The 16,169-nt window shown below is 40.5% G+C and overlaps 1 protein-coding gene across 2 annotated transcripts in view; it reads right to left on the bottom strand.

Moving 5' to 3' along the window:
- The window catches only part of pappaa (pregnancy-associated plasma protein A, pappalysin 1a), an 85,646-nt gene that overhangs the window by 41,670 nt on the left and 27,807 nt on the right, over positions 1-16,169 (bottom strand). For both annotated transcript variants that reach the window (XM_034123341.1, XM_034123340.1), the window contains exons 8-10: positions 10,646-10,774; positions 10,437-10,528; positions 7,809-8,005 (exon numbers count right to left, since the gene is read on the bottom strand). In XM_034123341.1, coding sequence (XP_033979232.1) covers positions 7,809-8,005; positions 10,437-10,528; positions 10,646-10,774 — 418 coding nt within the window. The remainder of the gene's footprint in view (positions 1-7,808; positions 8,006-10,436; positions 10,529-10,645; positions 10,775-16,169) is intronic.

The following is a 16,169-nucleotide window of genomic DNA, read 5'->3' on the forward strand; positions in this document are numbered from 1 at the left end:
TTGTGGCTTTAACTTATTATGATGGTGTAAATGTCGATTGCACATTGTAATGGCTCTAGAATAATGACAAAATTGGAATTCAAATTCCCTAAAGGCTCACTTTTAGTATACAATTCTGTTGGTCCTGTCGGGCCGCAATCTCAGAGGAAAATGAAGGCTAGATTTGTGGCAAACAAATGAGGGAGGATAGTACTTTAGTTACGCCCATACTTCTGAGGGTAATAAAATAATAACAGGGAGGCTCATAGTACTGAGACTGCCATCTCTTTATCTCTCCTTTCGTTCCTACCTTTCACAACATAAGCCATAGATGCTGCATCAGTGGAGGAAAGTGATACGAGTGATGTGTTAACTGTGAAAACGCTTAACCGGTAAAAAGAAAAGGGCTGTTGACGGAGGAGGCAAGGCGAAGAAGGGGTAAGAGTGATAAGAGCTGTTTGCCACGTTTAGTTGCTGTGGCAGAATCAGTATGTATTGGTATTTAGCATGAATCTCACAATTATTCTTACTAGGAAGCTTTTCGAATATATTGTATAGTTGTGAAGTGGTCATAATGAGAAACATCAGCAACACACTGAGTTGGAGCACTCGTGTGCCAGGAGTGGAGGATACCTGCAGAGCATTTCAGAGTTTATTGTTTGCTTCAGATAGACGTGTATGCCTCGTGAGGTCAGGCATCAACTTGGTTGACATTTTAGACCCAAGCAAATTAAGAAAACAATTTCCTAAGAGAATATTTATCCTGTCACGGCACCTCCTAAAACATGTTTATTTCCATGCTAAAGGTATTTCTTTTTCCTCGTTTCCATTCCTCCCTCTCGCTTTGTTCACGGAATATACTGTATACGCATTCGAAGCCTGAGCATGGTAAGCAGAAGTGAGCATCTGCAAGGCATTTGTGGAGAGAAAGTAGTATGAGTTTCCAAGCACCATCCCATGGTTTACTGGAATGCTGGTGAGCGCCTGGTGTGTGAGGTAATGTCCTGTCACCCAGCCCCACCCATACCCACTGAAACTCACCGTTTCATTGGTCCAGGTCTAATGATGGGCCACTTCCATGGCCTACCGGCCAAAATAGGGCTGTAAAAGTTAGTGAGTAGAGGCAATTATGTAGTTTACCTATCCCACTCTCATCAGGGTAGACATGAATAGTGACTGGGTGGTAGGCAACACGGACCACAAAATAATGTATAGGGATTGGTGAGTGTAAGATGCCAGCAAGTTGAAAACAGATGGGTCTGCGGAGAATATAAATGTCCCTCAGTCAGTGGCCCCCTATGCTCCATAAAACAGGGCCAAAACCCTGCATATTAACAGCTTGAAAAAGTTATGGGGGGTCATCAGTGCCATGAAGAAAATACACCAGTCACAATGAGGTTTCCACATGGCAGAACCACAATAATAATTGAAACGGGGAAAAGTAAAAAGGGGGAAAAAGGAACGCCATCCCAGAGGTTCCTTTTTAATGTTACCACACGCTTATGTCACTGGCACTGTGCCTGACGAGGGCTGTGTGGTTTTCGGGGAATGTTGGTGGGAGAGACAGTGCCAGAGGAGCTGGCCTTCCTGAGCTGCTGAAAAGCAACAGCTCGGCTACTGTATGAGCTTTTGTTTTTTTGGGCATGTGCTTTTGTGTGTTGCAGCTTGTGCGACGGCATGTGCAAGTAATGCCTCTGTGTTTCTTTGCATGTACATGTCTGCTCTGCAGTGGACCTGATACAGAATGCATGTATCCCATACTGAAGTACACAAACACACACAAATCTGAGCCAGTTATTGTTACCTGTTTTTTACTGACAAAATTCCGTCTGATTAAACAATATCATCTCGCTGTTTTGTCCGTTAAGCAATACTCACCTAAAAGTTGAATGTGTTTTCCAATTCCAACCTCATCCACATACATTTGTTTTACATCTGTAGATGGTTGAACTTCATGGCAATTTCTTGCATCGTGAGAGGACTAAAATGTTATCCTGTTGCTTATGTATAATTAAGGGAAGTGTTCTCCAGGGGTGCCCAGGGGTTGCGTCAGAGATTGCCTGGGCAGCAGCCCTCTCTGGAGAAATCACCTGGCTTGCTGTTTGATCTTAAAGTTTAAATGCACATGCACACTCCCCGCGTACACACATGTAACTGAAGGCAGGCAGCCTGAACACGAACATGGATACACGCGCATGGGCACACAAACACACACCGACACACACAGGTTAGTTGCTAGGGCCAGTTCTCCAATCCAATCCCCCTAGAGCAAGTTGAGCTGGCTCACCATATTCCATGGTGTGGTAGTGGGGAACATTATGTTCTGCTCCACAAAGACAGCAGTAGTACATTTCAGTACCCTATGGACCTGCCCTATAATCCTGCATTGAGTCGGTACTGTGAGTGTGTGCGTTGGCTTGTGTGTCTCTGTCTGACTGCGTACCTGTGTGTGATCAAGAAGGAAAAAATTGATCTTTCAAAAAGGCTGATGCTCCTGTACTCTTTTTTCAAATGGGCCTGACACGGAAACAGAAATGTTCAAAATAAGAGAACAAGAACTTATTAACATGGCTGGATCGTTAAATCGACTATTATGAAATGTGGAATATGTCTCAACTTTTTTAACTTTATACAATGTCTGTTGTCCATATGGTGTCATTTGATCAGTTAAGGACATGTTGATGTGGGAATGTTGTCCATCTGTTTTGGACCTACTTTCACAATCATTTTGCATTTAATTATGTATTTTCTTTTAAATGCAGACAAACTTGTGGTTAAACTAATTTCCTGATTATTTTACCTCTAATTACAATCACCAATCCCATCTTTTTCTCCATCTATCATCTGTGTTTCTGACTCATTACATTATTTCAAATAATCATCATTTGTATGGGTTCCATATGAAATTTCCCATTACATTCTTACTTTTAAAGCATTCACCAGCATATTTTGTATTCAATTAATGTACACATCTCAGCTTTTTTTCCATCTTATTTCTAATGAAGGGATTCTAGCTTCATTCACATTTCCATTTCATTGCATAACAAGTCTTTAGGAATAATACTAGCATTGCTTTACAAGTAAATGCTAGGATTCAGTTATCCTTTTCTTCGTTTTTTCTTTGGTGCATGAAGATTTTGAAGTTAAGGAAAAGATCCAGCTCTCATGCACGAATCCTGCATTGTCAGATTATCATTCACCGTGGCATTTAACGGACGAAAGGATGTTTTCAGTATCCCTCTGTATCACACACACACACACACACACACACACACACACACACACACACACACACACACACACACACACACACACACACACACACACACACACACACACACACACACAGCACACACACACACACACACACACACACACACACACACACACACACACACACACACACACACACACACACACACACACACACACACACACACACACACACACACACACACACACACACCACACACACACACACACACACACACACACACACACACACACACACACACACACACACACACACACACACACACACACACACACACACACACACACACACACACACACACACACACACACACACACACACACACACACACACCACTTGAGATGTCGTGCAGATATATTATCTCTCTTTCTTCTCAAGTGCCTTCTTGTGCTGTTGTTGCTTTCTTGCATCCGCAAAGATCCCTATCACCGCTGGCAGCCTCTCTCTCTCAGACACACACACACACACGCACGCACGCACGCACGCACATTAAATGGAACTGATACACAAAAACCAATACAGGGCTTGCTTGCTGGATCAGAAGGACATTATGAAGTACCCCCAACACACTCATACAGAACAAAAGAAGACTCTCAAACACACGGAAAGTTCGTTCACTTCAGCTCTAGCCTGACTCTACCAAAGAGCTGTAAGCCATGAACATGGAAATATGGTAAACCGCAAGGGATGAAGTGAGCTATTAACAAGGCAGGACAATGTGCTGGTGGTTTCTGATAATAACTTAAACTAGCACATACACACTTTCTGTTCTCATTATCTGATTCACCACCCTCTTTTTCGCCCTTTGTGTACTTTGTGGCTATGTTATGTCTCACTATCTGCTAGTAGTCATCATTAAACTGAGTTATCATTGCAATGGCTGCTAGAGGACTTTTTCACTTCAACATAAACTTGCGTCTTTTTTGGGCATTTGCAAAATTCTGATTCCGTTAATGTAGTTAGGAGCACTGTCTTGTCCATTGGGTTGATTTTAATGCAAAAAAACTGAACGTATGAGCATAAAAGTATGTGTATAACCACTACACTGTATCTAAAAAAGTATAACAAAGATTATGGCTCTGCTTTATCTTTCAATTTGTGTTCTTCTACTTAAGAAATCAGGGAATATCTGTTAGGAGAATAGTGCTGTTCCTCCAGTAGGGTTCCAGAGATTTGGAGAAGCCAGGAAGCATTGAAGCTGTTCTGGCAGCTTGTGCTGGCCCATCAATTTACTAAGAAACGCAATGCTGGATTTCTTACTTCAATTCATTTGCACTTATAACCTGACTTTCTGTACTTCATTTTTCCGATCTTTCTTTATTCATATCTGTCTTTTTCTCAAATATATGAGCACATAAAAACAGCACACACAAAGTCACTAGAAGGACAAAGATGGTACATATTGTTTGATGGATGCTAGTGGTTAACCAGATACAACTGTCATGTTGGCTTTTTGCCGTTGTAATGTCTTGGGACTGTGGTTGACTGGGATGAAGGGTTGCTCTATGTGCCAAGTCCACAACAAAATAATAACTGCCCCCCCCCTGTATCTTTATTATATGTATTGTCAAGTACAAGAATCCTGCATTCATTTTGTATCTTGGTTGTTTTAACTTCATTTACTGTAAGTTTAGTATTCAAGGAATGGAAGAAATACAAAGAAAGCATGATTGTTTTGTTACCACATTGTGATTTCTGTTTAACTGTAGAGTCATTCCAACAGCAGCAAAGCTCCTGGCATGGTCACCCTCACGCTCATTAATGCATAGTCACTCAATGCTCTCAACAGTTGTTTCATGAGAAAATATACTATGTCGCAACATGCCCACATTTATCACTAGTTGACTTCAAGGAGATGGTGACAGAAACTATTTGTAGAGAGTCATACTGTGGCACAATTTTCCCTTTTAACCCGGCAGGTTCTGGCAAGGCTACAGTTGGGTGTCATACAAGTGCAGATATTATCTGGCTTCTTCTGACAGACTTCTTTGACTTGAATTGGCAAGTAATTCCGAGCCAAGGAACTATCTGTCGCTTTATGAAAGCCAACAGTTGCAAAATTATATTTATATGAAATAGAACTTGTCACCATCTACAAAAGTCAAGCATTAATCAGATTTTCTTTCACTGAGGAAGTGCAAGCAGGTGCCGAGCTCACAACAAACATGTGTTTTCAGATAAATGGTTGCTATCTCAATAAATCTCAACAAAGGTCATAAAATCATAATTAACTATGCAGCTCTGAGGCTTCAACTTTAAACATCTATATCTACATATCTATACGTATTTAAATCCTTTTCCACCACTAAAGTACAGACACCCAGGAAAATCAAAACCCCAATCTAAAAAAACTGAGGAACATAACATGAAGTCTTCTAAATAGAGAATGTGAGAGATTCAAGACCTCCTCGAGATAGGTAACATCTTTAAAAACGTTGTTGATCAGCCACTGCAGTGTTTAAAATGTTCTAAAGTGGCCCCATTTAAACAGGATCCATGTACAAAGAAACCCCAGGCTCTGGTCTTCATCTCCAGAATCAATCATCACATCATGCTTTATCTGTGGCATGAGCCTCCAGGACAGTTGGCATAACCACATGCACGCAATTGCGCAATTGCTTATAGGAGCAATGACTGAACAAGAATCTCGCCTCAGTTATTTGAGGCTTTGTTATGTTATCTTTGTTTCTCAAGAGACTACTGCAGCAATGTTTATGGTTAGGTGTGTGTGTGTGTGTGTGTGTGTGTGTGTGTGTGTGTGTGTGTGTGTGTGTGTGTGTGTGTGTGTGTGTGTGTGTGTGTGTGTGTGTGTGTGTGTGTGTGTGTGTGTGTGTATAGTATTGTGTGCACAAGCAGTTTATGTGTTCATATGCCCGACACTGTAAGAGCTAAATTAAATTGAGTTGAAGAGATTGGATTTGATGCTGCTGTAGTGCGTGATGCTGGAGCAGGCTCATACATTTCAGAGATTTCATCGACGTTTACTGATTTTGGTGAGAGGAATTGGCTTTAAAGAAACTATTTTTGATGTAACAGTGGACTTAAAAGACGTATAACTCACAATTTACTGGATAAAAGTGTGCCAGAACATACAGAGCGCAAAGAAGAGAGAGCGTTTTCATAACCCGTGTTTGCATAATTTCAACACGTGCACATAAAATGGACAGTCAGTGGCCTTGTAATGACTCATGAACTCATCACATATCTTATTGGAACTGTGTGTTCTCAATAGTAGAAGTGTTTTTTCTATGAACAATGTGTCCTTCACAGCAGAAATCCTTTTTTATAGCTATGTGGACATTTTCCATTGGTGTCTCTTTCCTCTCAGCGAACAAACCATCTGCAATGCTGTTAGTTGGAACTCACGCTCGGACAGTAGTGGTGCCATATAAATATCAAATGCATTAAATGGTGTCGGTTAAAGTCATACCTTTGTTTTAGTAAGTCCCTGCCAAAGTGTTCTTGAGCAAGACACCTGACCACAGCTGTTCAAGAATACCTAGTTCATTGGCCTTGTAAAATGCATCATCAGCCGTAGGAACAAGCACTACAGTCAACATTACACACTTCCAACATCACACACAGGTCTCAGCAGAGCGAGATCTGTCAGAGTGAAGATGTGACGCCTAACAGTTTCAGTACAATGTCTCACATTTCTAAGGTTAACATACTGTAGGAAATGTACTGCAGGATGTTTGTTTTAACATTGGTTTGAACAACAAATAAAAGTAAAAATTAAGAATATAAATATTGAAGAGGGCTATAAAAGAGATAGTTAACGATGTGCCGTAACTCTGACCATGCCTATTAGGGAGGCAGGATTAAATAGGATTGAGCGTAATGCACTTCTATACGTCCGAGGCTTTGTTTGTATTAGTATATGAATGCATGCATCCCCCTTAATGTTTTGGGCAATCAAGTCCATTCAGCTTCCGATCAATTCTTACATTGGGTTTATGTGGAATCAATGGCTTCTTCCCTAGTTTTCAATAAGCACTACGGCAAACTTTTGCAATCCACCATGACAGACAGTAAATTATATGTCCCAATCTCTAAAATTACTTAATACACAAGCAAGGGAAATATATGGGGTGTGTTGCAAGTCAATCACAAAAATGTAGACTTCATTGTGCAAAACATGAGAAGAAAATGAAACCCCCCACATTATTTCCCCAAATTATAATGGACAATTGCAGTTTTTAATGTTTCACAATGATCCAATCTGTGTATATATATATATGTATATACTGCTCCTAGTACTAGGTACTAGGATGGGTAAAAAGCAGACTACATTTCACTGTGTGTGCTGTGTGCATGAACATGTGTGACCAATAAAGAGGGCTTCATCCTCCGATTCTATCTATCTCTATTCTATATCATATCAGATACAGGACTCCTAAATTGACTGACTGGTTGTTTGACAAAATATTTTACATGTGCCATTTAACATCTTTCCACCATTTAAACTGTAGTGTGAAACAACAAACAGTGAGCAAAGCAAGGAATAAGAAATTCCCAAACATACATAAGAAGTCTTTGTACTGTATGCCCCTACCTTAGTTACAGCAGGGTATCCCGCAGCCACCTCCCCGGAGCAGTAGGGCTTCTCCTCATGGGAAACATCGACAGATGAGGCCCACTGGTCAAGGAAACCATTAGGGGTGTAGAGGCCACAGTCCCTCACGCCGGTCTCTCGTTCAAAATCCTCACACACCCCGTCGCCATCATAGTAGTAACACATGCTTGGCTCCTCTGTGAGTGAAGAGATCATAGATAGCAGAAAAAAAGTTGTAATTATGAATTAATAATGATCTGTGGTGCTTTTTCTAGTATGTTGAAGTTTCATTTGAGCTAAGATATCCGTCAGTCACCACCTGGCTCTGTCTTTCTTTCACTTAAACAAAGCCATCCAGGTGACTTTTTTACAGAGTTCAATCTTTACTGCTCACCTCCGTTGTATCATTCTTTTTTTTGTAGAACATGTGCATTCATTGACCCTTTGGGATAGCAGTCTAACCTTACATCTATTCTTTTGGAAGGTAAAGAGAGGACCAGATAAAGAAGTGGGAGGGAAAAAAAGGGTAAAAGGTGCATGAAAAAAGGAGGATGCATTCTTGAGTTTGTGAGGACCTACAAATAGAGAGAGAGAGCATGTTAAAGTAGAAAAAAAAGAAATACTGAAAGGGAGAATATGGATAAACACAAAGAGAGGAAGTAAGGGGGGGGGGCTAGACAAAGTCAGGAGGTAAAGAAAGATACAGCAGTAATTTTTACAGACATCCTGCCCAGAGTTAAGGTCTGGAACGGGAACTTATGGACTGGAGGAGAGGGGAGCAGAGCAAGGAGGTTGCCTGGGCCTCATTGCTCTGCGCTCTCAGCTAAAGCAGTGTCAGCCGGTGGGGTTCCAGTGAGGGGGAAAGGCGGCATTCTGTGCCAAGTTGGCCGGGGCCTCCTCCTTGAAATTCCAGCCTTCTCCAGCAAAGCCAAAAACTCAAGTCAGTTCTGTGCTCTGGCGATGGTGAAACGAGGGGCTACTGAGGGGGCATACAGAATACTGCTCCCGCCACTCACTCAGCAGGAGCAGAAGCAAGGAAGAAGGGAAGAAGGGAAGGAGCGAGGCAGGAGGAGGCTCAAACAGTGGCTTGTGAAAGTGGCAGAAGTAATATGCAGAAAGTGAACTCATAAGAGAAGATGAGTAAAAGGAAAAAGAGAAAGGGTGGCGCTACTGTATTCCAATTTGGACAGGGATGTGTTTATAATATAACAGAAAGACTGGAAAGGTGATTGAGTTTAATATCAAAAGGACAAGAGAGCCCAATAGTTTGAGAAAGGAAGAGAGCGGTGAGATAAACAACGATAAACAGAGCCAGAGAAAATAAAGAAAGGTCCGCAGGCTCTCAAAGTAAACTATTCCTGTTTTGTTTTGTTTGATTATTTCAACACAGCATCCCAGGTTAAACTGAACTTTATGAAAAATGCTTTTCTGATACATGTTGACATGGCTGTAAAAAATCTGATTCCATTTCCTTTATGTCTGCACTTGTGTTTACTGTCGCTTGGAACTCTATTGAGAACAAGGAATTTAGAGCGAGGGGAAAATAACTTGTCAATTTAGTCAACTCCAGATATAATTAGGCCTAATCGTGTGAATGGCCTATTAAAGCTCATCCAGGCTGTAGCACCCTGGCCTGTTGTATACTTAGTATCAATTGTCTATCCAACTCTCTCTTTCACTATCCAACACACTGACAAGCAGGCACTCGCTCACACATACAGACAGATGGACAGAAGGTCCCATCATTATAGTGTCAGATTTCTGTTCAAAACTACAAGTATTTCAGACAGTGTCGGACACACACAGACACTTACACACACCCCTGAGTGCTGCAGTTGGTGGAAAAACAGCACAGCCAATGCAGTCATCCAGCAATCTGACAGGGATTAAGTGGCCACTTCACTAAGGCTCACACGTGTGTGCACGCATGTAGTGCACATGAACACACACACATGTATCACAACAGGGGGGCAAAATGATAGTCTCCAGCAGGGGAACTGGAAGGGAAACCATCCATCTATTCATAAAACAAAACAACGTAGGAGATGCCAGTCACTCAACTTTGTAGAATGAGATGACTCACCCTTTAGAAAAATAATGATTTCCAGATTTATTTATTTTTTTAACTTGAGGTCAAAGTGATTATGATATGTAATGGCATTTTTATTCTTCTGAGAAAGGCGTAAAGAACTTGGATTAAAGAGGCCCAGATGTTAAATCTGTTCATTCACAAAGTAAGCCTTTGGGAGTTTTCAGCATTTCAGTCTACACAGACAATAATATCATGGTGCGGAAACAAAACTGTGTTGTTATGAAGTGGTGGTTTAAACATAACTTCATACAATTAAAATGTCACTTTTGTTTTAGAAGCTTTTCAGTTTCATACATAGTCTGGCTATTATTATTTTTTTATCCAACTTTAGCCTACTTTTAGGCTACAACAAAGTCAGTTTACAAGTAAAATAATCTTTCATAAACTGTGTATTTTTCAAAGTTAATTCCTCGATGAAAGGTGCACTGAAGGTCATCTAACTCTCTTCTATAGTACTTTGCCCAACAGCCGATTACAGAGAAATATACTAGTGAAGGCATTTCATTTTGGTTGATACATTTGTCCATATTACTCACCAACACAGTTGAAGAAAGGCTCCTTCTTGCACTGACTGGAGCAGCCGTCCCCATTCATAGAGTTCTTATCATCACACTCCTCTCCTTTGGATCTGAAATAACAAGATGAGGTACTCAGAATAAATAAACACACACCGTTTATTTTTCTGAAAATGCTTCGCACATCTAAATGCGTGCATTATAAATATTTTGATGTGGGTGCGTGTTACCTCTGGATGCGTCCATCTCCACAGTACGGTGCCCCCAGATCGTGTACCAGCCGGGCGGAGGGCTCACTCTCACTCCGGCTGGAGATGGTTTGGACCTGGTAGGTGTACACAACATGTGGCGCCACATCCCTGCAAAGAAAGAGGCAAAGATCACAGCAAGTCCACATATTTCGGATAACTTGAAGCCTTGAAGGAAATGTCTGATAAAGTATCACATATCAATAAAGAGCAACTGAGGAAGATACTCGGGATCAGGCGGAGAGCGGGTCGATAGGACTACTGCTTTGTTTGCCAGAGTGTGTGTGTGTGTTTGTGTGTGTGTGTGTTGTAGCAATCCTATATCTCAAGTGCCACTAGCTCAACACAAATTAGAACATCTGTCCCAGCACACACATCTACTTATCCAGTCACAGCGTTTACTGCTTTGAGTCCAGGTTTGTTTTGTATCCTCATCTCAGTGATTCAAGGAACCATCGTGATGAATACACAATGGACAGGAACAATATTGGGGGACAACTCACTTTCATTGGTGAAAGTCGCCATGGTGGTTTCTTGAGTCACCATTATAAGGAAGTCTGAAAAAAAAAGACTGAAAAAAGGGGGAAAAAAACATAAATGAGAAAAACCAAAATCATAAACGAAAAAGAAAAAGCTGTAAATGAGAAACCATAAGCAAAGCAACAAAACAAAACTCAAGGAGAGAAAACTGTAAATGAGAAACAACTAAAAACTGCAAGTGAGGTTACTGTCATGACATTACATGTCTTGTTTTGATTGTTGTTTTGTGCTAACTCTGTCTCTCTGATCTGTTGTTTGCCTTTACATGTTTTGTATTACTACCAGATGTAATCTTTTCTGTTTGATTCTGGCCCCGTTTAAACTTTGGCCAGGCTTTCAGTAAGATGAAACAAGGAGCTGGATTTTATGGATCCACATGATTGCTTCATCTTAAATTTCAGTACAGGAAAAGAAACTAAGAATAGAAGTTTATTAAAAAAAAACAGGTAAAGGCAAGTAAATATGTCATGTATTTGCTACTACTATAAATCATTTAAAAAAAGGATATCTTACATCTTAGATACAGGATATTTTTTAATCAGTACTCTCACTTGCAGCTTTGTTGTTTAAAGTTTGTTTGTTTTTTTACCTTTCTTTTCATTTTGCTTATAGTTTTGGTTTCTCATTTCGAGCTTGATTTGTCGCTCATGGTCATGGTTTCTCCTTCATGTTTTATTTGGTATTTTTAGAGTTTTTTACCCTAATGTCTGTGTGTCCTGGTGTTAAGTAACTGGACAGTGAGCAATTTAGAGACATTTTGTGAGCTTAATACATGTTTTACGTTCTCTAAGTTATTCAAGGCATACGGGGGAAAGGAATGCATAGTCACTGTGTAAAATCATTGCTAGTATTGATTAAATACATGGCAGAAACTAGCTATGGGAGTAGGGAACAACATCAGTAAATGTGGTTAAATAGGACCAATAGGTTAGCCGTATATCATTTCATGTAGACCATCAAGTATTATAGACCTAATTTTCAAAGTGTTTCAGTGGTGTGCAGTGAAGCCATAACCTTTTATGAGCTCTTAGTCTAACCATTTACTCTAACAATTTTGTCCACTAATCACAGAGAATCGAAGACTCAACTAAACGTCTAAATGTCAAAGTGTCCTTGGGCAAGAACAGAAACTCAAAATGTGGGTAAATGAGAGGCATTTACCATTTATATGCAAAGAAAAATGCATGGTAAATGTGAGAATATGGCATTATGCGTACCCATGTACCAACAAATAGACTGCATTGCATGAAAGGTGCTCAAGTGCATGTATAATTGTGAAAACACACATTCACGCTTCTCCCCCGGTGATTTGTGTTAAAAAGAACACAAACAAAAGATTTACAACAGGAAAGAGTATTTTATTAATAACATTTCTGACTATTCTCCAATGCTTTTGTTTTCCTCCTTATCTTCATTTTTCGTGTGTTTGTACATCACATTCCCAGCAGACGAAGTTCAAGTACGGTGTGCTATCTCAATTATAAGAACTGATGGATCTAAAGATCATGTAACAAAATGAATTTCCCCAAAGCAAAATTCGTGCCTAGGATGAGATGTTTATGTTGGCTTTATTATTATCAACACAAAATGTTTGACCTGACAGACTCTCTTTTATACTTCAGTATGTCCTGTTCTGCAATGTTGGCTCATGGGGTGTAACTCCAGGCTACACTCAAACATGCCCCCTCTAATTGAATTAGTTTAGCCCCTGGAAAAGTCGAGCTGTGGGAGACTTTATCTTTGAGGAGAGCAAACACACAGAATTGGCGGAAAGAAGAGAGGAATAGATCTTTTCAGTGAGACAGCACAAGAATATCATTTTTGTGGATAATGAGAAATCCTGGTTATCATATACTGTAGGTAATCCAATACACAAAAAAGTGATTGCAGCGCTGCATTAGACCACATTCGGAGACATGGTCATGCAAGAACAAGCAACAACAAAGAGAAAAGTGGCTAGATCCGGCTGAGTAAGGGGTCATCAAAGAGGAGGGCAAAGAGAAAACCCATAGATAAAATGAAAAATAAAAGGAGACAGTGAAAAAGGAGGAAAAATGTGCAAATTCTCCAATGTATATATTTCTTTGTTGTTGCTGCAAACCAGTCTGCAAGGCCAATAGTTGGCTGCTTAAAACTACTTTGCCTATAGTAAACCTTGATGTTTCATGGAAAGCAGATAACTATTTTGTGTTTGATCCCTTTTGTTTGTTACCGAGTTTACAAAGTTCATACCATGGTGAAACAAAGTGTTTCTAATCAGATTATAGAAGATCAAGGCCATATTCTCCATCTACGGCAACAGTAGTGTCTAAACCGCCTGTATTGGACTATACAGCATGCTGCTAAGCAACACTTAATACCTGGGTGTCATAATGCACCTTTGGTTCTAGAGGGTCAATAGTGCAACTCCTCTTAGCGTGATAACAACTCTTTAAACTTAGCCTTCAACCTGTTCCCAATTAGGTGCATGCTTGATTCCTCCTGACCTCCCTGCTAATAGCCATGCTGTGTTAGACGCTGCAGTTGGCAGCATGGAAGAAAGACACAGAACGGTGCAGATGTAACAACGTTCCATAAATGATCCTTCCACTGGACTTTGGTGGTGGGATATATATACTGTAAGAACAACATTAACAGTGACGGCGACATTATAAAAGAGTACATTTGTGAAAGTGTTTATGGACAGCACCACTTTATGCGGTACAATAGTTTAATAGCCAATATCCTGTGATAGACATGACTTCTGGAAGCCATCCAGACTTCATAAAACCACACTTTGATCTGCAACTGATTAGATATGATATGTAACTGATCTGAGATGTAACTCACACTACAAAGGACTTTACTGCAGTCTCAGACAAGGTGTCACGTGATAAGATTTCATCACTGGTGCATCTTTGTGCATCCAGACATTCTTCCCGAGACCCCTGAAGGAATAGAGGTTTTATCTTGGCTCCCGCTCAAAGTCAGGCACAAGGCACTGCAATATGCTTTTCAAAGGTGTTTTGATAGCACCAGGTGATTACACATGGAAGCATGTGCTAATGTATGTGCCTGCTATTGAGAGCAAGAAGAGTGTTGGTGTGTGTCTGTGTTCATCTACAGTATGTGTGTGTTCCTGCCTCTACTGCTGTGTGCACTAGACTTATGTGTGAGCATGCATATGGATGTGTTTCCATTCTGTAGCTGCTTATTGTTCTTGGCTGAGAGATCCCAGATGAGAAAAGCAGATAAATGTAAGTAAGTTGAGAACATATTGAGCCTGCAAGAACAACAAACGGGGCAATGCTTCTTTTGTCAGTGAAGCAGCTGACATACGTTTGAGGTTTTACTGCGATTAATTTGACACCTTTGGTATGTCTAACAAACTAATAATACAAGTTTTGGCCTTAAAGAGGTACTTTAAAAAAGAAAATGACAACGTGCAGAGCCACACGTTTGTTGTTAATATTAAATCGGACTGCTTTAGGTCTGCTAATTGCCTAAATTGCAGCTAAGGTGTTGCATTTGTTTATCTTTACATGAAAATGACAATAATTACCAGTGCAGCCTGTGTCCAAGAAATTCAATTCTGTTCTTGAACATCCACACCATAAATCTGCAAACCCATAGTAGCACCAATTACATTTCTGTATGATTTGTCTGCTGGAGAAATTCTGTTGAGTGCACCAGACATCCCATGACTCTCCACGAGGACTACACTGTTCACTCTGTCTGCAACTCATGAATATGGTTCATATTAGGAGGATTACACAAGGCTTATTTCTAATGTTGAACATCCTATAAAGAAGGCTAAGGGGGGTCAGCCGGTTATGAAGAGAAGAAACTGTTAAAAGTTCAAATTAATAAGTGATGATAGGGAATAAAAATGTATCTGGGAATAAAAAGTGTTGCCAAATTATTCATAGTTTATTCAAACTATTGATTTCAATTTAATCAACATTTTGTATAGTTATATCAAATTCAAAATCAATAAGATCGCACATCTCGAATGTATGCTTGTTATTTGCATTGCCAATTAACCAACATTGTCTTAGAAACTACCTATGTTTATTTTGTAATTTATCAACTTTATTTCACTAACAAATTATAGCACAAAAAGCTGAAGTATTGTGAAAACAACGGTTCTTTTGTTCTTTTTTCAACACCATTTTTTTTAAGGCGGGATATTGACTTTCCAACCAGCGCCAAATAGCTTAGCTAAGGAAGGATGGGGGTATAATGTGGAAGATTTGTGCAGACCAGGGTAGAGTCAGATTACAAAGGGGGTGTGGGATAGTAATGATGCTGGGGGTGCTGCCCTAACTCTTTTGGCTGGGAGGTCTCTTCACATGAGCTCAGATAGGCTTTGACTGAATGACAGCTCTGAAACCCACATCAGGAGGAGGATTAGCTGATGGGCTGGGGTGCCTCAGAGGGATGGGGTCAAACTAACCCAATCCTCCTACCCTCTCTCTTCACTTTCCCGACCCCCTAATGTTCTCCTCAATCACCTATTGCCCCCCTTGATCCTAGCGATGATTTACCCCCAACTGGTACAGCTTTCCATCCCTGCGTCTCCTCTTCACTTGACCCTTCTTACTCCATACCATAATTTACTCTGTCACGCTGACCTCCCGGCCCTTAGCCATTCCAGACTAACCACCACCCATGGGTGGAGCCAAGATGTCAGTTATCCTCTTGGTCAGTTTGCCCAAGCTCAGGTGAAGGCCAGCGGCCTGACAGTGGGAGGTCAATCAACCCCCTCACCCAAAACCTCCATAGCCCATAGAAACATGTTGCAAGAAGAAGCAGCTTACTGTGTGGTCAACCAAAGCAATTCAGCAGATGCACAAAGGCAATCAAACACAGTACTTCACATTGGATTTGTGGCATGCCAAAACATCTGAGTGAACTTTGCTCTTTACTCCACCATGTCAAAGGCTATGTTTATTGTAAGACAGTGAGGGAGATGGGGCATTATCAT

This window comes from Trematomus bernacchii, unplaced genomic scaffold (assembly GCF_902827165.1).
Source record: "Trematomus bernacchii unplaced genomic scaffold, fTreBer1.1, whole genome shotgun sequence".
NCBI classification, from domain to species: Eukaryota; Metazoa; Chordata; class Actinopteri; order Perciformes; family Nototheniidae; genus Trematomus; species Trematomus bernacchii.